Consider the following 22,819-nt stretch of genomic DNA (forward strand, 5'->3'; position numbering starts at 1 on the left):
AATCATGTGTCAGTCTTTCGTTTAGCAATAGAAATAACTCCGTAACTAACATGGTGGTTTTAGGTGGATAGCAACCTTTCACCTGGAAAGAACAGGAATAATGCCAACCTTTCAGCTGGATGAAAACAAGATAGGGCATGGAAGAACCAAGATAATGTGTTCCCACTTGCCAGATGCACTCACATGTTCCTTACCACTCATCTCTTCAATTCATTCTTGTAAACATGTGATGAGTGCAGATTTTGGGTGGAGATGGAGATGGTGGCAAGCGGGAGATGCCAAGGATTGGGTTTACAACAATGTTTTAAATAGCGGGCTATGCCAAATAGCGGCGGACCTCAAAATCAGCTATAGCAGAGCTATAGCGGGCTATAGCCGGATGTTTGTACATGAGACCATTTAGCGGCACCCTGCTGAAAAGGCTATAGCAAGGCTATAGCGGGGCTATAGCCGGCTATTTAAAACTATGGTTTACATAACACGTCCACTATAACGTTTATTTTTCATCTACATTCACAGATTTTTGGCCTTCCGGTGATGCAACTGTGAGTGTGTACGCTGTGAACACTACATATAACACCCTGTTGGTTTTCGTTGCAGCTTAGCAATGTCGTCTGTCTATGGTTCATAGCACGTTTATCTTCATTTTACCACTAGCATCATGTAAAATGAAATGAGATAGAATGGTGTAGCCATTGATGATTGGTGGAGAAATTAACAGTTTTGGGTCATCAGAGGTGTCTCGCAAGATAGCTTTTTTTGACTTTAATCTTAATTATGCATGTGCTCCAAAATAATAATCAAACATATTTGTGCTTATGCATATAATAACAATAGCAAGAGTATATTCCATTTTAGTGGAAACTAGAACAACGAGTTTTCTTTTGCATATATAAATAGATACACAAACAAAAATACAACACCCCACACAATTAGTGTTTCACGCCACCTCGTGCTCACGAGCAAGCTCTGACACGATCAGTTCATCCACGTCACCTGCCTCAACCCCGATTCCCCGATCCTGTCGTGGTTAGCACCACCCACTCATCATCAGTACAGCCGAGATGGCCAAGAGGACCGCCACACAATGGAGGGACTTATGGGCCCGTGAACCATGGTTATGTAGACCCTCGGTACTCAACTTTGATGACAACGGGTCAATGCCACGCCCGGGCCGAGTGGCCATCGCCGGTGTGCAGCTCCGCCCATATCTCATTACCGATAGGATAACAAGTACAAGCTCGCCATCGTGGGATCTAGGTTGTTCATCGGGCCAGCTGATGAAAGGCACCAAATGAACAAGAGAGGGACATCAACAATGGAGGTGTGTCTTGGTTCTCCCTCATCAAAGACATTACCGACATAACTTCTCAAGGGGGCATGTTACCATTGTGTTTTACTTAGAATGGCTAGAGCAGAACTGGTCATGGGTAGAATTAGTGTGCGAGACATCAAGTGAAGGGAATTAAATTAAGTTAGTGACCAATGGAATTAAATTAAGTTAGTGACCAACGGAATTAAATTAAGTTAGTCACCATGGGTTGAATTAGCACTAAGATACGAAGGCGGTTGCCGCCTTTGTCCCTTGATGCTGGCCTCCCACGGTGGCATTGATCGCTGGCTCATTTAAAACACGAGTTCATGGATTTTGTGATAAAAGTGAGGGTTGCGAGTGAGCAGGACGGGGGTAAGGTTGGTATGTTCAGACATGGTTGTCTAAGTGGAATAATTTCCTAACATTAAAAATGTGGGGAATTTCCTTTCACTAGAGATGGCTTTGCAGAAGAAATTTTGGCATACAATTTTTTGGTATGAGACGGTGGTTCATTTATTTTCATCAAGTCATACAATTTTTTGGCAAGGATAGGAGGGTAAATGCTCTGGTTGGTTGATTCAAGAGTTAATAATGAACACGGTGGCGTATCAGTTGCATGTCCAACAAAAGACATTATATTTTTATTTTGTGGTCATGCACGAGATTCAACTATATGTTACAACGTGGCAATGGCTCAGCGGATACGGGGTCTGCCTTGTTGGAGGGGCGTCCTGGGCGGCACATGCCTCGTCCCCCTTGATGGCGTTGGCGGATCAACACAGACACCCGGGGGGGGGGGGTAGGATGGGGGCGAGCGGGGTGATTGGCGGGGGACTTCTCCTAGGTTGTCTGTGTCGAAGTACAGTCTGAAGGAGAAAATGTGCCATGACGAAAGCGAGGTGGGCTTCATCCAATTTTAAAAGAGAGGGCTCCAGCAAGAAATATCCAGCTACAGCATGAAAACGAGCAGGAAGCGGAGGGTCTGGCAAGAGAAGGGAATGGTGTGTCCTAGGGTGGATTTGTTGTGTTGGGACCGCGTGTTGGATATAACATGACGGATAGTTCAGACAACCACACTTCTCCTCCACATATGGACGGGATTTGGGGAGCCCGGACTGTTCAGACGGTTGGATTTTGGGGAGCTGGGCGCCCATTTATGTCTGAATGTGTTCGGACTTATGACTTATGAGAGAGAAATAATCTTCGATATTGGGGACGACTTTAAACATTTGTATGATTCATTTGTATGCACTGTAGTCCATAGTAATGCAAGGCGTACTACTAGTTTGTATTGGAGGAGTTGATCTTACGGCTAGCATCGAACAGGGAATATGTGAACTAATTCTTGCCGCCGAGACCAATGCTTCCCAGAGCCATTTATCTTGGCGTACACAGATGGCCGGCAAGCTGCCGCTACATGAGCTTCCAAGCACTGATAGAAAAAGAGGCTTCCGTCCAGCCCCATTAGTCGCGAAACTGTAGGAACCGCGACTAATGAAGTCTTTAGTCGCGGTTCGGCAGATGAACCGCGACCAAATGCCTGGGCCCAGGGCGCTCGCGGGCTTTAGTCGCGGTTGGCCAGGCCAACCGCGACTAAAGGTGCCCAAAGGCCTTTAGTCGCGGTTGGCCAGGCCAACCGCGACTAAAGCTCCTCCCTTTTAGTCCCGGTTTGTGGCACGAACCGGAACTAATGGGGTTGAGACCTTTAGTCCCGGTTCGTGCCACGAACCGGTACTAAAGGTCCCATTTTCAAACTCTAACCCCCCCCCGGGATCGCCTTTTCAGTTTTAAAAAAAATAAAAGAAAATAATGGAAATGTCAAAAAAATAAAAGAAAATAAGTTTCTCATGTGATATGTGGTCTAGTTGTTGGGAAAATTTGCAAATGTGAATTTTGACTTTATTTGCAAAATCTCTCTGAAATTTGTAAAAATGGGCATAACTTTTGCATACTAACTCGGATGAAAAAGTTTTTTATATGAAAAATCATCTACTCGAAAAGTTACATCCAAATTTAACCGGGGGAACCCCGTTAAACATTTTCAAAATCCTCAAAAACCTAATAGAAAAAAGTTACGGGGCTTGTAAGATCTAGAGTGGAAAAAATTGAAAAATATTCAAACAGTGGGCAAACTATGGTCAAACAATGGTCAAACTAATTATTCTAGAATATTAGTGTTACTAAATAATTATTTTAATTATTTCAATTTTGGTCAAATCTGGTCAAACTGTGGTCAAACTGTGGTCAAACAATGGTCAAACTAATTATTCAAGAAATATTAGTGTTACTAAATAATTATTGTTTTTTAAAACAATAGTTTCAAACTCAAACAGTGAAATGTGTCACTTCATGCTCAAGCAAAATTCCTGAAGGTTAATAGGATTGACATCTTATTATTGTCAGGAAAACAACAAGTGCAGACTTGGAGCGTGGGAGAATAGAACCCGGAAGTTAAGCGTGCTTGGGCTGGAGTAGTGAGAGGGATGGGTGACCGGTTGGGAAGTTAGATGATTTGGAATGATGAGGGGTGATAAAAGAATAAATTGAGAAGTGATGAGGGGTGGTGATTAGAGACTAGAGGTTAAAATAATTCAGAAATTTGAAAAAAAAAATTCAATTTTTTTTTTAAAAAACCTATGGCGGCCTTTAGTCGCGGTTAGCCACAAGAACCGCGACTAAAGGTCCTCCGCCCCGACGGCCACCTGGCGCCCACGTGGACGGGCCTTTAGTCGCGGTTCTTAAGCAACCGCGACTAAAGGGGGGGGCCTTTAGTCGCGCCCGTTCGGTCGCGGTTGCGCAACCGCGACTAATGGCAGTTGCGAACCGCGACCAAAGGCCCTTTTTCCACCAGTGAAGGCTCCCTTCCTGTTACACACTTGCAGAACTCCAGATCGATGCTGTTTACCCTGTGGATGAGACGGTGAAGATCTAGGCCCTCCAAGCTTTTTCACACGTTGCCGAGAAATTTGTTCCTCATATAGTCACTGTTCGATGAATTGTTTTTATCATTATTAATAATTTTATGTTACTATTATTCATTCATTTTTTTTCTCTAAAGCTCACATAATCTATTTTTAACATCTGAGGAGCTTTATGTCCACGTTATACACGTCTACACTACATCTGACAAGTGGAAGTTTGTTCTTGCAGCAATTAGTGCCTCGGAGCTCTTCAAGATTGGTGCAAACAAATATTAAAAGAGCATAGAAGCGCTCTCCTGGGCTTATTTAAAAAAAAAACATACTTCTCTTACATTATGCGGTTAACATTGTAACATGAATTCTTGAATATATCCCAACGAAATGCGAAAAGAATGTAATGCCTCTCTCACTACCTTTGTAGTTAAGCATTTTTCATACAAAGGGCCGGTGACTGCATACGCAATAATAAAGGAAGCATGCACATATTATATCCTACTCTCCGATCTCTTCGCCGATGCAGTCAGCACACTTGAATTCTTTGAGATGTTTTGCTTCAGTGGCAGCTATGTTCACATATTTGCCATGGAACCACTGGTCACATATGTCACAGCATATCCAAAAGGCGTTGGCATGGTACTGAGCACTACAGGTTTCACAAAAGTATGTAACTTCATGATCATTTTCTTTGTCTTCAGCAGGCTTCCTAGAGTCCTTGTTTGGAGCAGATAAATTTTGCATCGACTCTTGAGATGGTGGCACGTTCTCTTCAGCAGGTATGATAGAGTCAAGCATGTCTATTGTAAAAAAAAATGCCGGAGATTGGATTATTAGTTTGCGTGTTTGTTTTAGATTTGGGCGGTACAATTTTGTCACTTTAGTTAACTGTTTTTTGCATGAAGCACCCATGCCATGCATATGGCTGGTGTTGGCGTGGTTCATACCATTGGCTGCAGGCTTGGAATTTCCCGCTACTTCAATCCTATTCCGAGGCATGATAAATATACAGATCTCTATTTTTGCCAAAATTATACACATCTCTCTACTTTTGGTGAATTTAAAAAATTAAGCCGGCCCTCTCTATATCTTCCGTGAAAAAGATCGCATGTGCGCACACAAGTATATATGTTTATATACACTGTGCATTGCCAGTGCAAAATAGCTAGAATCCATATTCCAAACAATTTTGTTTTTTAATTTGATCATTACTAAAATAAATAGAAAACTATGTCATTTATCTGATGTAGTTTAGTGAAAAAATATGTATGTAATATATGCGGCTTAAAAATTACAAATATTTCAAAATAGAATACAGTGCATGGATACTCTTCATTGCCAGGAGAAAATGATTGCCGTCATGTACTCTTATAAAATTAATGCATGATCGAATCCTAGAAAATATATGGTCCAAAAAAGTTGAAGGTTTTGTGGGCAACAAGTGTCCAATGTCTGTAATAAACTTAAGACCAAACCCCATCATATTTCTTTAGGATATAAAAGGACACAAAATTATACTCCCTCCATTCCAAAATATAGTGCTTCCTCTATTGCCGTACTTCAAATTTGACCATAAATTTAGCCAACAAAACCGACTGCGGCGGGACAAAAGTTATACCAGTGATTTCGTATTCAAAAGAAGTTTTCAATTATATTTTTTTTCTCCTGTCGCAGTTGATTTCGTTGATCAAATTAATGGTCAAAGTTGGACCTCGGGAAACGCGGGCGCACTATATTTTGAAATGGAGGGAGTACATCCACCAAAGAATTTCGCATTCGCAATACAATAGCCCACCAGTACACATGTAGACTTCATAAAATTGCTATAATGTTATATCTTCTATCAATCTGGAATTATTGGGCATGGCACACCAAAAATATATATCACGCGCATTGATTTCACACACTTGTCAATTGGAAAAGTCTATGCATGCAAAAAATACAGCCACTAATGGACGGTGTTGTTTGTAACTCGATACTCTTTTTCCTTTGTCTAATACAAAAGTAAACACGGTCGTATATCTGAAAATAACCTTATTCCCATAGAAATATGTTTGAAAGTAATTGATCAAACTATTGGCCTAAATTCCTCTTTGTATCAATACGGAACTACGCTACCCCGTGCAACAGCACTGGATTTTGATGACAATTTTATTTATTGAAAATGGATTCAAGAAGTCTGGGACAGCAGGATCTAAAAACTACGGCCACAAATGCCCTTAGTTGTTTAACTCAATACATTTTTTTCCTATGCCTAATAAGAAATAAACACAGTTATGAGGACTGTAGTAGTATTTGAAGAAGCCCAAGAAGTACTTCACACAAGAGGTATGAGGCCTTGTGTGTGTGACAGAAACGCGTCCATAAATACTCTTCTCAGCTCTTTGTTGGGACGATTACTCGTTGGCATACTTCTGCGAAAGTTCTACACTACCATGTGTGGTCTGCAGTTACCAGCGGTGCGGGGGTCGGGAAAAATCTTTGTCGGTTCAGCCGGCACCAACACGGTGACGCTTGTGGGCGCCGCCTCCCTTCTTGAAGGGCGTGAGGTGTACCCCGCCAGCACTCCTCTCCGTGTACTGGCAGGAATCCGAGGATCTGTCTGGGCATGCAGCAGCATCATTGTCGGCGTAGTACTTCTTGAAGGTGTTGTTTGGTACGCGGGAATTCAGAGGCATAGGAGCGTGGTGGAATTTAGAGGCATAGGAGCGTGGCGGCGGTTGTTGGAAATCATCGCTTTGGCATTTGTTTCTCTTTCTAGGCTTGATTGTCCTGTTTGCCCATCAATGATATCACAGTTCTGTCAGGTGGTTGCTATATTAATATAGCAAGGCGAAAGCCTGTCAAGACATTGTAAACTGAATTCTTAAATATATCCCAACGGAATGGGAAAAAATGTAATGCCTCTCTCACTACCTTTCTAGTTAATCATTTTTCATACAAAGGGTGACTGCATACCCTAAAATAAAGGAATGGTGCGCATATTATATCCTACTCTCCGATCACCTCGCGGATGCAGTCAGGACACTTGTATTCTTTGATATGTTCTGCTTCAGAGGCAGTTACGTTCACACATTTGCCATGGAACCACTGGTCACATTCGTCACAACCAATCCAAAAGGCATTGGCATGATACGGAGCGTTACAAGATCCGCAAAAGTCGGTAACTTCATTATCCTTTTGTTTGTCTTCAGCAGGCTTCCTAGAGTCCTTGTTTGGAGCAGAAAAAACTTGCATCGAGTCTTGAGAAGGTGGCACGTTCTCTTCAGCAGGTGTGATAGAGTCTACGTCTGGATTGGACACATTCTCTTGAGTTGGTGCGCTCGACTCCCTGTTTGCATTGTAACGCACAAATGTTGATAGCCAAGGAAGACCATAAGAGAGATAGAATTCGTCATGGACTGTTCGCATCTCGTTTACCATATCAAATAAACGTATCCTGAAAGAGAAAGTAAACCAACATCACCAAATCAGCAATTGGCTTTGCAAGCAATATGTAACACATGACATTCTTGATGCATGGAGGAACTATATAAGCACAAGAACATAATGATTTAAATAGAAGACGAAGATCGCCCCTAATAAGAATAGCCCATTATTTAATGCTGAGGCTCTAATAATTGGTTCTGCAGGACTACTGTTCTGTTGAAGCTGTATTCTCTCTCGTGTTTGTTCAATGGAAAAAACAAGTTATTATGTCAAAAAATAGAATCTTCTATACGCTTGTTTAAAAGCATAGGAATTACATACTGTTTTGTTAGATAGAAGTTACAGGTTTTTGCACTTTTTGCTGCATTCAATGTATCTTCTACATGCACATGCTTTATGTGTTGTGAAATTATTGGTTACGTTTCTCGGAGGTAGATTGCACATATGAATGTCCTAAATGTTAAGTGCACAAAAAAACTGTTTGTGAAATGAAGTAGTAGTAGTGGTGGTGGTGGTGATAGTAGTAGCAGCAGCAGGGAGGCGGACGTTTGGTCCCTGGCACTATATGTCCCCGGTATCTAGATCATCAATAAGTGCATCGCGATGCGTTGCTAAAGTAGCGATTTATGATATACGGAAGGCAGTTCAGGTGTGGAAGTGGATATACTTGAGAAGAACAGTGTTGTACGTCGCTTGGCACATGAGAGGACAGCATCCCGCACAGTACCACGACGCGTTTTGCAGCCACTGCAGTTAAATGTTCTGCTACTGAGACACGGCAACTTTATCCTCGACATTGGAAAAGTGGCAGAGCACTGTAGCAGCTGTGTCCAGCAAGTGAAACTAGTAAAAAAGGGTGATGCAATGGATAGACAGACATGGCAAAATTACAATGTGCTCACAATGACAGATATATTAATCCATAAGGGAGTTCAAAATAAGATAATTAGAGAAACAGCTATATTAATCCATAGGGGGGGGTTTAAAATTAAGCTAATTATATATAAATATGTTTTTTTCAGTTCAGTTTTTCATGTAACAGAACGGTGCATGTGTCAGGAATGTATTTACTAAGTTGTTATCTATTGAATTGGAAGTTTTTTTTTTCACGAGGTCCATCGAATTGGAAGTTGGTTCAAATTAAATTGGATGCGGCCGATTAGTTGGAACAGGAATAAATATGTCGGTAATATGGTCATCTAGATGAAATATAAGTCTACATGTTCTGAAACAGAAGTCAAATTTGGAAAACAAAACTTTTTTCGAAAATATATCTACGATAACTTTTCAAAAAATAACTTTGTTTGGCGATAAACTCATTTATGTATTAATTGAATATTTTCTTAGTATTTATATCAGAATCTATTCTTTTCTCACAACACAAACCAATTTCACAATTACGAATATATTCTTGATCATGTACATGTAATGGAGCAGTCAACGAGAATTTATTTCTAGATGAACATTTTTCCATTACATGTAATGAGCATTTTTTTTCATTAACATGTAATGGACATTTTTTTTTTCAAGCTGTCATGATATTTTCCAGAACATAGGAAAAATTCTGTAACAACGGGTAAATTATCTCTAAAGTATTTTTTTAATATGGGGTCAAAGTATTTCCTGGTATGTTTGAACTTTTCCTTAACATGCGGCATCAATTTTATTACTAAATATCTTTTCCCTAACATTTTTCAAATCAGATTTTATAAAAAAATGTGTGTGCTGTAGGCAAATGGTGAAAAGGTGTTAGCGAATAATATGAAATGAACAGTAGACTGATTAATATATCTGGTCGCATTGAGAGTACAGAGTTGTATTGAAGGACTTCGTTACGCTACTCAAAATTTGTCGACACTGTTGAGACAAGAAATAGCAGGCAAACTGAAAAGCTAAGTTGGTTAATGCGTGTCAGGGTGAGTTGGCCGACCCGTGAGTAGCAGCTACCGTTGGTTAAATGCGAGGGTGGGCCCCTGCTGTCCGAAGGCATCTAATACTCCCTTCATTCCACAATGTAGTGCTTTCTCTATCCACGTGCTTCAACTTTGACAGTAAATTTAACTACCAAGATCGATTGTGGCGGGAACAAAAATTATATCAGTGAATTCATATTCGAAAGAAGTTTTCAATTATATAATTTTTTCTCCCGCCGCAGTTGGTCTCGTTGGTTAAATTTATGGTGAAAGTAGGACCTCGGAAAGCGCGGGCGCACTATATTTTGGAATGGAGGGAGTACAAAACAGAGAAAGAGATAATACAAAAGAAAGTCAAAGTATAATAATAGGCGGGTTGAAGATCACGTCTGAATGAATGGCGAGATTCCGGGGACAGATGTCCCGAGAAACCATTCGTTATTTCCTCAGCAGCAGCAACAATATAGTAGTAACATACCTTTGGTTGGCGGCGTGACAAGTGGACAAGAAAACGGTGACGCCCATGAGCCACGAGTCGGAGTGGTAGGTGACGAGTGTCAGGTAGTCAGAACGGTTCATATAACCTCGCCGGCGGTTGATGCCTCGTGTCGGCACCGGCAGGCCTGGCGGCACCAGCTCCTCCGGCAGCGTCAACTCCCAACTACCGTCCGGGTACCTGTACAAGCACATTGGCTCTTTACCTGAAGCGAGAAAATGAATCACACCACTACTTCTGCCAGTGATCTGCACACCTCGCCATCTTATATTTACTAATTGTAATTGGGAGCACCATATGAGATTTACTTTAATTTAAGAAAAACTACCTCTCCAAACAATCCATTTGACAAAAAGTCATTATATTATTCAAACAGGTTTGATGTAGGTACATGTCAAACAACTCTATTGTAAAAAAAGCCGGAGATTAGATTGTTAGTTTGCATGTTTGTTTTACATTTGGGCAGTACTTTCAACACTTTAATTAATTAAATATTTTTTGCATGAAGCACCCATGCCATGCATATGGCTTGGTGATGGCGAGGTTCATATCACTGGCTGCAGGCTTAGAATTTGCAGGTACTTTAGGCCTATTACGATGCGTGATAAATATGCAATTCTCCATGATTGCCAAATTTATACAAATCACCCTACTTTTGGCTAATTTAAAATTAAGCCAGCCTTCTCTATGTCATCGTGAGAAAGATCGCTTGTGCGCACACAAGTATATATGTTTATATACACTGTGCATTGTCCGCGGAAAATAGCTAGAGTCTGTATTTCCCGACAAATTTCTTTTAAAAAATTTGATCATTACTAAAAATAGAAAACTATATCTCTGATGTATTTTAGTGAATATACATGTATATAATATGTGACTTAAAATTAAAAATATTTCAAAATAGAACCATGGATATTCTTCATGACCAGGAGAAAATAAATGTCCTCATGTACTCTTGTAGAACACTTTTGCATGAATATTCTATGTAAATAGTAATGCATAATCGAGTCCCTAGAAAAGATATGGACTAGAAACAGTTGAAGATTTTGTGGGCGACAAGTGTTGAATGTCTATAATAAACTTAAGACCAAACCCCATCGTATTTCTTTAGGAGAAAAGGAGAAAAAAAAGTATACATCCACCAAAGAGTTTCGCGTTTGCAATACTATTGCCCACCAGTACACATGCAGCCTTCATAAAATTGCTACCATGTTACATCTTCTATCAATTTGGAGTTATTGGGGGCATAGCACACCAAGAATATATATCACGCGCATTGATTTCACACACTAGTCAATTGGAAAAGTCTACGCATGCAAAAAATACAACCACTAATGCAGAGAGTTGTTTATAACTCTATACTCTTTTTCCTTTGTCTAATACAAAAATAAACATGGTTGTATGTCTGAAAATAACCTTTTTCTTCCGGAGAAATATGTTTGAAAGTAAGTGAACAGACTACCAGCCTAAATTCCCCTGTGTTTCAATACAGAACTTCACTACGCCGTGCAACAGCAGTGGATTGATGACTAGCTTTTCTTCATGAAAAAACGGATCTGAGAGTTCATGTCAGCCGGATTTACAATTTTGTAATTAAAAATGGATCTAAAATTTTAGGGACAGCAGGAACTAAAAAATACAGCCACAAATTCCCGTAGTTGTCTAACTCAATACTTTTTCCTATGTCTAATAAGAAATAAAGACCATTATATGTTTCAAAGGAACTGATCAAACTATCAGTCCAAGTTTAATTAAATAAAGAACTTCACTAGCCCGTGCAATGACGGGATTGATGACTTGTTTTTTTTAATACAAAATGGATCCGAGATTTCATGTCAGATGAAACTATCAGCCTATCCCTAATACTAAAATAAACACCAGATCTGAAGTTCTTTGTCCTATGTCTAACAAAAATAAACAAGGTCATATGTTTAAAAGTAACTGACAAAACTATCATCCTTAGTTTACCCATGTTTCAGTGCAGAACTTCACTAGGCCGTGCAAACATGGGATTGATGACTAGGGCTGCAAACGAGTCGAGCTCGAGCGAGTTGGAGTTGGCTCAGCTTAATTCATATGAAAATTTGAGTGAGCTCAAACTAAGTGAAGCTCATGATCAAGCTGTAGAACATGACTCATGCTCAGCTTGTATTGATCTCGAGTCGATCTCGAGCTAGTTTCGAGTTAAATGAGTTGGTAAAAAATATGAATCTATGGATAAAAAACAAAAAAAATTAAGGTAAATATGCTGGGAACTTTGCCAAAAACATAAGTTATTTAACACGTAGTCGACCACGTGCCATAATTATCGTATTTCCATTTAATATAAGACATGATTATTTAACATAATGATATCCTGTTGAGCTAAAATCGAACGAGCTAACATTGGCTCAAGATCGGCTCGTTTCTCGATCGCCCTACATAAAGTGTTTAAACCTAGCTCGTTTCTTTTCGAGTCGATCTTGAGTCGAGTCAAAAAACGAGTCAATCTTGAGCGGCTCACGAGTCTCGAGCTTTTCTTGCAACCCTATTGATGACTAGTTTTTCTTAATAAAAAATGGATCTGAACTTTCATGTCAGATGAAACTATCAGCCTCTGCCTAATACGGGATCTAAAGATTTTTTCCTATGTCTAATACAAAAAAACACTTTTATATGTTTTAAAGTAACTGACCAAACTATCAGACAAAGTGTCCCCATGTTTCAATACAAAACTCCACTATCCCGTGAAACAGCACGGAACTGATGACTTGTTTTTCTTAATAAAAAATGGATCTGGAATTTCTTGTCAGCCAGGTTTACAATTTTGTAGCAAGCAATGGATATAACATTTCTGGGACAGTTGGATCTCTATATTACATACCTTCCTCGCTCAATAAATCATATAATGTATCCTGATCTGCGTGTATGGCAACAAGGAGGAGAAGAGATCGGTGTTAGATCCATCAGCACGTAGGCGTCACATATATCCAGAAAAACGTGTCACTAAGGAGCATCCCGTGGCGTACCTGTGGTGAGGGCTTGGACAAGCGCGCTGCGGCGGCCAGAGAAGTCCTCATAGATGTTCTCCACGGTCCATGAGACGGCCGGGCGGGACCGCCATTCACCAGGGTGTGCCGGCAGCGGGGTTGGTGAAGGCCGCCCATGAACGGGAACGGTGAGACGACGCCTGGAGGGAGTGGGGTTGGAGGAGGAGCCGTCGAGAGATGCGTCCATGGGATGAGATTCGTGCTAGGTTCGCCGGCGGCGGGCTGGCAGAGATAGGCGGAGCTCTTGAAGGAGGAAGGTGCAATTGGATCTATGGGGGAACCCTGATACTTTGTTGATTTATAAAGAGCCGGCGTCAAGTGGATGGGAGACTGGGGAACAGAGGACACGGACGGGTTACTACTTTCCTTTCGAGTCTATGGGTGGGATGTATTTGTTTTCTTTCGTTTCCTATCACGTTTTGGCCATGCCGGCAAGGTGCCAGCACCAGTGAAATAACTACAAGTTAGCTGGCATGCAAATCCTAGGGCTACTGGCGTGTGGTTTCTGGATCAGCAGTCCAGAATACGCGGTACTCCTTTATTTCCTTCATTAATTTCATTTTTTAAGGCATTTATTTCCTTCGTAGTGTAAAAAGTACACGGCACGATGTTCTCCCACGGTTCTGAAATGCATTATGTTTTAGTCATGCAGTTTCTAAGATGAAACTTTGATGATTATTTTGTATGCACTTAATTGTTGCTAAAAAGGTTAAGGGATATGTTTGGATTCTGACCAAATAGTACCTTACCGTATGTAAACATGCTTGCGCCAGCCGCGTCTCAGGATTGCCACGTGTTTCGATCGGGCCCGCGCACCACAACCCCCTCGAAAACCTTATTCCAGTCGATGAAGGGCTTGCCACACTTTTTTCTCCTACACTGTGCGTTGACCACAACTCCACAGTACCATCTCTTGTCTCTCTCTTTTTCCTCAATCGATGGAATGCTCCTTCTCTCTCCCTGCTCGTCTACTTCACCACTGAATTAAGTGTTGGCTTGAGACTGCCGTGGTGTGGAGGCGCCGCTGCAGGGCCCTTTGAAGGAGAAGTTGCAAGGCCGGCGGGATTGGGGCGCGATGCCGGGTGCCTGGCACAGGCGCTACAAGGCCCCGGGTTCTCCACTCGCGGCAGCGCTCACCAGTCTCGCAAATGCATAATCTTTCCGGGGTCGGTGCTGTAATTGGTGGTCTCTTAGCAGCCATGGTTACTGCCAATCCAGCGTTGGCCGATGTCTCGTTGCACGCCGCCGGCGGTGCTGCAAAATGGGTGGTGATAACGGCCGTCGTGCTGCAACCGCAAATTTTGCCAGCATCGTAGTCACGGCCGGTGTTACAACCGCAGAGCATGCCGATGCCGTATCCACTGCCGATGCTGCAACCACACAGCTCACCAGTGCAACAGCCACGGTCGATGCTGCAAGCCTGCAACGGGGTGGTCGCGACGGGCGGGCGGCCGCGACGATGCTTTGATGGCCACGGCGATGGTTCAATGGACACGATGACGAGGGATGCTATGACGACATCGGCAGCCGTGGCGATGCTGCAAGGCATGCTTAATTGGCCGCGGCAACGAGGCATACTTTGATGGTGTCGACGATAGTGACAATGCTTCAATGACCACGGCGATGGTTCTATGGACAAGACGATTAGGCATGCGATGACGGCATCGATGGTCGTGGTGGTGCTGCAAGGCATGCTTGAATGGCCGCAGCGACGAGGCGTACTTCGATGGTGTCGACGGCGCTGGCGATGCTGCGACGCGTGTTTCAATGGCTACGGCGATGAGGCGTACTTCGATGGTGTCGACGGCCGTGGTGATGTTGCGAGGCGTGTCACAATTGTCCTAGCGATGCTTCGACGACCACAACGGTGGTTCGATGGACATGGCGACGAGGCATGTTACGACGACATCAAGGGCCGAGGCGATGCTGCAAGGCATGCTTCAATGGCCGTGGCGATGAGGCGTACTTCAATGGTGTCGACAGCCGTGGTGATGCTTCGACGACCACCAGAATGGTTCGATGGACACGGCGATGAGGCTTTCTATGACGACATCGACGACCATGGCGATGCTGCAAGGCATGCTTCAATGTGAGTGGCGGTGAGGCATACTTCAATGGCGCCGACGGCCACGCCGATGCTTCGACAATGTCGACGGCCATGGCGATGTTGCAAGGCATGCCGTGGGGACGGGGCGTGCTTCAATGGTGTCGGCGGTCGCAGCTGTGAGGCGTGCTAGGAAGTTAATGCTGATGCTACTCCGAGCAGTGCATGGGTGTCGCTACTGCAATGACGCACACTGTGGACGAGCGGTGCGTCCTAAGGAGATTAGCGGCCCTGATAAGACGCATCGGACGGCACAACCAGTGGCTGATCTTTGAATCGCTGCAGGCGGATGGTGCCTAGCGTCCACCATATTTTGCCCTGGTCTTCGTCCGGATGAGTGCCAACTCCAATGCTCCTTCCCAACTCTAGTTCATTTTTTTAGATCGCGCACATCCACTTTCCCAAAAGAAAAAGAAACTGGCAGTCCAGCCATGTCCCTGTGAGCGGTATGGAAGAATCCTAGCACCGCCACCCTCTGGGAATCCCACCTTCCTTCCTTGCCGTAGCCAGTGGGCGTGGCCGGGCGAAGCCCACGCGGCAGGGGGTGGGGCAGTGGCTTTTCATACCCTCTTTTCTGGACTCATGGATAGCTCGGCTTGGCCCTCTATGGCGGGGCCGAGCAGTGGCCGGGGAAGCAAATGATTCACAGGGAGGTAGTAGCGCGACGCTCAAGTGGGGCGACTCTGTCGGCATTGCTATGTTGGTGGTGCGGACGGCGTGCAACAGGGGGCAAGGACGGTGGCCCGACTTAGGCGGCGAATGCGTGCAAAGCGACACCCGCTCCTTCGCCTCCCTTCCTGTTCGCTGGTCTGGACCGTGTTCTTACCGGCGTTGGCATCTAGATTGGGTCCCAGCCCTAAACTGATGGCTTGGTGGTTGCAGGTGGCTTGGGAGGGTTTGCTCCCATATGTGTGGTGCTCGGCTAGGTGGGGTCATGTTAAGGCAGTTGGTGACAAGTGAGATTCGACGACAGGGGTTGGGTACTCCCTTTGCATGTGGGTCGGCATCATTGCTATCCAGCCCCAACCGAGATAGTGCTATGGCACAGTGACTCCTCTCCTACATGGTATGTGCCAAGGTGCGAGCATTATGGTAATGCGCTACTCTAGCAGTGGTGGCGTGTCTCTCTTGGATGCCTAGGCGGCGACCCTGAGCAATCATAGTTATGCCACAAAAACCAAATTTTATATTATTACTTTATTATTAATGTATAAATATATAAGAGCTGTGATCCTATTCTTTACGAGGAATAATCATCACGAATTTAAAGCAAAAAAAACGTTTGGATTAAAACAACTAAGGATATCTCCAACGCGGACCCTCATACCGCCCGAATACATCCAGACCGTGCGGTCTGGACGTGTTGCGCTATCCAACAAAGACATATATCAGTCCACCGGGCAGTCCGGATCGCTGCCACGCCTGCGTCTGACTGTCCCGGCCCACACAAAAAAAACCTTCATCACTCGAGCGCGCTTCCCACCTAATACAGTCTGTGCTGCTCCAGAGTGTCAGTGCCGCATTAATGCCCGGCCAGAGCAGATGCGACCTCTCACTTCTGCTGGCATTGAAGTGGTGTGCGGGCGAGAGAGCACAACCCATGCCGCTTCCCGGTGCAGGCGACTCCTCCGCATTCAAATGGTAGCCCGTCAGTTCGTCGCCCCTACATTAACGATATGCGGTTGTCTAGGAACCTACTCCAGCACCACCCGTCTGTCCGTCTGCCGCCCAACATTGACCTCACTGTCAGGGCCCATCACCATCCGCCCGCTATATAAACACCAGCCCAGACCATACCCACAGTCATCGTCCTAGCTACTCCACTTTCTCCTCTCCGCACCACGCCCTCTATGGCCTCCTCATGCTCCAAAGCCCTTCGGGACACCATATCCTCGACCAGAAGAAGGAGAGGACCTCCATTGCTACCGGTTGGCCAGTCGGCTAGCAGATGGAGGCAAACGACGCCCCAATGGAGGACGAGGTGGCGCCACCCTCCTCGCCGGTGCATGTGAGTTTCACCATTGGCGAGGCCTGTGCGCACTACACGAACATGTTGTGGGAGGAGGAGGAGGCCAGGTTCCGATAGGTGCAGGCCGATCAGTCCTACAACCTCGGCCTCCTCGAGGAGCACCGGTGCACGGAGGAGCTACTCGCCGTCGGCGCGACTATTGTGCCGGACATGGACGCGGTGGCGCAGCAGGCACTGTGACATCCGCCGTGACTGCTGGTGGTAATGCCTCCATTAGGAGGAATTGGCGGCCACCTAAAAGGAGATCGACGAGGTGGTGAATGAGGTGTGTGGCAAGAGCGACAACAAGGAGGACATCACCCGCTCTGCCCTAGTCGCGCCTAGCCCGCTACCGCAACCACAAAGCTAATACGTCCACGGACGCCGCCGATAGCAAGGAAGAGTAGTGCATGGTAGGTCACTACCGCTCGGGTCCTAAGAAGGCCACAACTCTTCCCCTCCCGTTGAAGCCATGCTTGATGCGCCGAACATCGATGGCTGATGAGCTACCTGGCGGCGATGTGGGGGCGGACAACAGTAGTTCCCGAGGCTCCGGAGGAAGAGCTGGAGAGCATCGAGGCTGAACTGGAGAAGGTGAAGGCATTCGCCGGACCAACACTTCTTAGGGCTCATGGTAGGACATGGGAAACGTGGGCCAATGATCATTTAGATTAGGTTTAGTGTCGCGTTTGTCCAGTTTATATGAAAAATGTAATGAGTTTTGTCTGGTTTATATGAAAATTGATCCAAATATAGTGAATTTTGACCGTTTTATATGAATGTCCATCGTATTTACATGAATTTCAGCCAGTTAGGTCAAACAGTGACTGAAATGTATGCGGGCAACATTAGATAGCCGGCTCCCGCATATATGGACTGTTGCCCCTATGCGCGGATGGATGATGGAATATATTTCTGGGTCAACGTTGGAGATGCCCTAACCCCACCAATCTTTTCTGACAAACATATAATTTGCGCATGGTCAAGATTCAAAAGTGAACGGTCCGGTCTGGACTTGTTACTGGACCTATGAACGTGTTCTAGAATCCTAGGGGCAGGAGTTCGGTCTACACCTCGTCTAACATGGCAACAGATAAACCTAAGTTTGACCATTCTTCTGTATACTGAGTGTAGAAGGGCACATGCCGATGAGATGCCCGACACTGGTCGTGCACTTCGTGTTCCCGCAAGGGTCAGCAATGGTGTGGGACAGAGCTGGATGGGCACCCTCGATCCATGACAGCAGCACGACCACCACTTCCCGCTTCGTTAGAGCATCTACAATGATGGATACCTAATTTGAGTTGCCAAACGCCCCCGAACACGCCCGGCCACGTCCGTGGATAGTGACCGGTCAGACCCCACATGACAACTCCAACAACCATAGTAGGCATTTTTCAATTAGCATTTTCATACAAAAACCATGCAAAAAAGCAAGATCTATATACTACCAGCTACCATCTACACTACTCATCCTTCTCATCAGATATGTGGATGAAATTGATGTCGGGGTCGCCGTCGTTATGGTCATTGGCAGCCGGGCGAACCTTCGGTTCCTCCTTGGGAGGGAAGAATGGCATGCTCCTCCGTTGCCTCCTCTGCCTGGGCCACCTCGAACTATGTGCATCGACCATGGCGAAGCCGGTAGACGCCAAATCTGCCTGATGCGCCTCCTCTGACTCCTCCTCCACCTCCTCCTCTATGACGGCGTCCTCCTTCTTTGCCTCCACCTCCACATCCTCCTCCTCCTCGGGCTTCACTGAATCCAGACGCGGGCTAGCTGCGATCCGATCTTCGCGCCTGCCCTGGATCTCCTCTAGCAGCTACAGCCACCGCTCGGGAGTGAGCATATTGTAACTACTGGTTAGAGGCTGATGGATGGATTGAATGTCACGGTGGTGGAGGGGAGGAGGGGAAAGAAATGGAGGCGGTCTATGGTTGGGCTTTTGCCGTCTGGCTTACATAGCCGGACGTGTATCCTCACATGGCATGCTAGAGCGGCACCACACGATGCCAATGCGTCCTCATCGATGAACTAAGGAGGCACACGTCAGACCACTGGTTTACGCTTTTGTCCGCATGGACCCTTGCGGTCTGTCCTAAGCGACGTGCATGTCTGGACATCTTCATATCTGCCCCAAATATGTGTCGGATACGGGAAGTGCCGGTCAGTCCTGGTATTTGGGCTAGGTTTGACAAGTCTAGTTGGGTCGCAATTATGTTTGGGAAGTACTAGGCAAGCTGCCTGGTTGTTTGGGGTGGATATCCGAGGACTCCAGTTGTAGATGCTCTCATGCCTCAAGTAGCCGCATGTAGCGGCGTGGCAGTAGCTATGGTGTCGCAGACAATGACAAGACAGATGTGTAGCCGTCTTGCATCATGAGCTGCAGGGCAAGCACCGTCTTGCTGAGCGCTCACTCTAGCAGTCAAAAATGGCCTGCGTGGTTGTGGTTGCGGTGCCACAGACAACGGAGACGTGCTCCCGGAGCAGTGGTATGAGTTGCCTGGAGGGCAGTGCGACATGATGCCATGGATGATGCCGAGACGGACACGTCGCCGGTGCGGCGACGCAAGCTGAAGTGTGTGGGTTGACGCGGCAAAAATTGCAGATGCTTGGCTGGCGACGGCTACGATGACATGACTAGTAATGAGTGGTTCGACCCTATGGTCGAAAGGGAGACCTCTTTGTTGGCGCCTTCAGTGCCCGATCACTTTCCTGGTGATCACTCGCGCTCCCTAGTGGGCCGTGGCCCATTCTCTTGAATGATGCTCGCTCGACCACTCCTTGGTAGCCTTTTTTTTCATTGCCAGCACTTGTCAAAAAAGCCTTATTATTTAAAAAATAAAAAAGGAAAAAATTAAAAAAATCATGAATTAAAAAATGTAGATGAATTTCTATAAAAGTTCAGAAAATTAGAAAAAAAGTTCATCAAATTTGAAAACAAGTTCATCGGTTTTGAAAAATGTTCATCTAGTTTGCAAAAAAGTTCATCGGTTTTGAAAAAAGATCATCGAGCTTGTAAAAGTTCGTCGAATTCGAAAAAGTTCATTCAATTTGAAAAGGTTCATTAGTTTTGAAAAAAGTCCATCGAATTCGAAAAAGTGAACCTACTATCAAGAAAAAGTTTCACGGATTTCTGTCACAAAAAAATGTGCGTGACTTTGAAAAAAATGTAAAAGGGACAGAGAAAAAAACAAAGAACGAAGAAGAAAAGGCCAAAGTAACCACTATGTAAAACTTGAGGTCTGTTGGTCGGGTGGTTATGGGGTTGAAGTCCTAAGACCCGCGTCGCGGGTTTGAATCCTGGGTAGCACGCACTTCTTTTCTTTTTATAGAAACAAAGAAGGAGCACACGGGCCGGCCCGCTATAGAAACCTAGCGTACAGGAAGGGTGTGCACCCTGTACCAAAATACCTATATTCGGCACTTAAGGCACCGAATAGAATTTCGGGTCGAAAGGTTATGTTCCCAGTGGACCCTAATGTTTATCTGGGCCATCCAGTTAATCCACAGGTGCCAACAGCCAGGTACGGTCCATCGGGCCGAAGGGTTAAATCAGACCACGTGAATCTTGAGTTCATAGTCCTTAACGCAAAGCGCTCTCAATATCTCTACTTTTACAAGGCGAGTTGGTAGGACAGTATCCACATCCTATCACATTTATTATCTATCATTATCTCTATTATTAAATCTCTACTCCTAAAAGGGGAGTTGGTGAACACCACCCCCTCCATGCTGATTTTTTTCTCACTGCCACTAAAAAAACGGATCGATCCACCCGACCTTCGAATTCATTTTATCCATGCTTGCTTTGGCAGGTGCCGATTCAATTCAATCACGTAAATATTAGATAATTAATAAGAATTTAGAAACATTATATATGTAAGGCCACCTTCCTAAAAGATAGACTAAAGATTTTTTTCTCGATAACCTTCCAAATCTGCACTCCTAAAAGGGGAGTTGGTAGGTCGGTATGCATGGTTTATTTCACCTCAACATATCACCACGCTCCATGTTGGTTTTTTCTCCCTCCCACTAGAAACCCGAATCTATTCACCCAACCTTCCTTTTCATTTTTTCCTTCTTGATTTGGCAGGCGGTGATTCCAATCAATCATGTAAATACAAGGTAATTAAAAATTTGGACATCGCAACATATAAGTGATATCACATTCCTAAAGACAGACCGAAGATTTTTCTCGATAACCTTTTAAAACAAAATTAGATATTTCTGAATAATGAATAGCTAATCCCACGGACTACGCTATTTATTATCTATCAGCATCTATAGTATTGAATCATAATCACACCTTTCCGTAGACATTTTTTCTTCAATCCCACCAACATATCTCTGTTTTCACCGCATATGTTTTTGTTTCTTGTTTCGTTTGTTGCGTTTGACCTCCGCTCCCGCGTATGTTGCACCTTCGCCATTAATTTTCAACCCACCGAATTTTTCCAAATAAAACCCATCTCCCCTCAACCCCCTCCAGCCCTCCTCGTTCGACCTCCCCTCTCATGTAATCCCAACCTACGCGCCTCCTACCGACTCTTACAATTCTCTATTCGCTACTTCATCCATCCCACAAAAATAAGCAATCTCCCCGATTCTGACTCGACCATTTCTTCCTTGTCACGTGAGGAGAGCACCACATAGGATTCTCTCACACTCGATTTTTTTCATCCTGAATGTTCGCTCCCTGACTGAAGTTGGCCCCACACATCCCTCTCCCCCTCACCCGACCCAGCAAGGGTTCCAACCGCCGCCGCTCCCCAGGCGCCTACAGGATCATGTCTGAGGTATATATGCCGAAGAAGTTGGAATGACAAGGAAGTGCAGCAGCCTATCGTGCGCCGTCTCGGCTTCGAGGCCAAACATGTTTGGTTTCGCTCCCAGATCCCACCCTCCCTTGTCTTCTTGCTACGACTCCATGAATGATTATATTACATGTGTGTGCGTGTGTGATAGGATCAGAAGACTGACAGGGAACAATATGTATTAAACGCTACCTGTCCTTATTATTTAATTACAGTAAGCAATCACCTTATGGCCTTTACTATGTCGATCCCACATTGTGGCCTTCACTGTGTGATAGTATTAGAAGACTGAATTTACACTTAGCAAACATCAGATGGCATTTACTGTGTATTTCGAGAAGTACCTCGTAGTGGCAGCAAATCTGGCAATTAAGACTTTTTTTTCTACAGAGGGTGATCCAAACTACCTGGTATGAACAGCGGCAACATCATATAATACTAACATGTAATGCTTCATTTAACTCATTTTTGTACAACATACTATTGTATCGAAAACTTTAATGCAATTAACTGTTGAATTTTTCTTCATCAGGATTGAGCGATCTGGCATATAATTATGATCTTCTGAAATTCGGTGGTTCAGATAATGGAAGATATGACAGGGAAGAGCCTGGCATAGTAAGTATTGATTTTCTGGTCCTACCATGAGGTAGCTCAACCAATCTGAATTTTATGTAGATTATTTCATGATCTTCCCGTGCATGTAATTCTGTCGTATGTAGTTCTGAATTTCATTTAGATTGACCTTGAAGTCTTTGGAGATATGATGCACTATCTTGACTGAACAAATTT

At 44.5% G+C, this 22,819-nt stretch overlaps 1 protein-coding gene across 1 annotated transcript; it reads right to left on the reverse strand.

The window, feature by feature from the left end:
• Positions 1-7,221: 7,221 nt before the first annotated feature.
• On the reverse strand, positions 7,222-13,284 carry LOC123149826 (PHD finger protein ALFIN-LIKE 3-like). The gene is made up of 3 exons (XM_044569566.1): positions 13,077-13,284; positions 10,051-10,273; positions 7,222-7,669 (listed from the first exon to the last, which is right to left on the reverse strand). The coding sequence occupies exons 1-3, from the start codon at positions 13,282-13,284 to the stop codon at positions 7,222-7,224; spliced, it is 879 nt and encodes a 292-aa protein (XP_044425501.1).
• Between the last annotated feature and the right edge of the window lie 9,535 nt (positions 13,285-22,819).

Source organism: Triticum aestivum, chromosome 7A (genome assembly GCF_018294505.1).
Source record: "Triticum aestivum cultivar Chinese Spring chromosome 7A, IWGSC CS RefSeq v2.1, whole genome shotgun sequence".
Lineage (NCBI taxonomy): Eukaryota > Viridiplantae > Streptophyta > Magnoliopsida > Poales > Poaceae > Triticum > Triticum aestivum.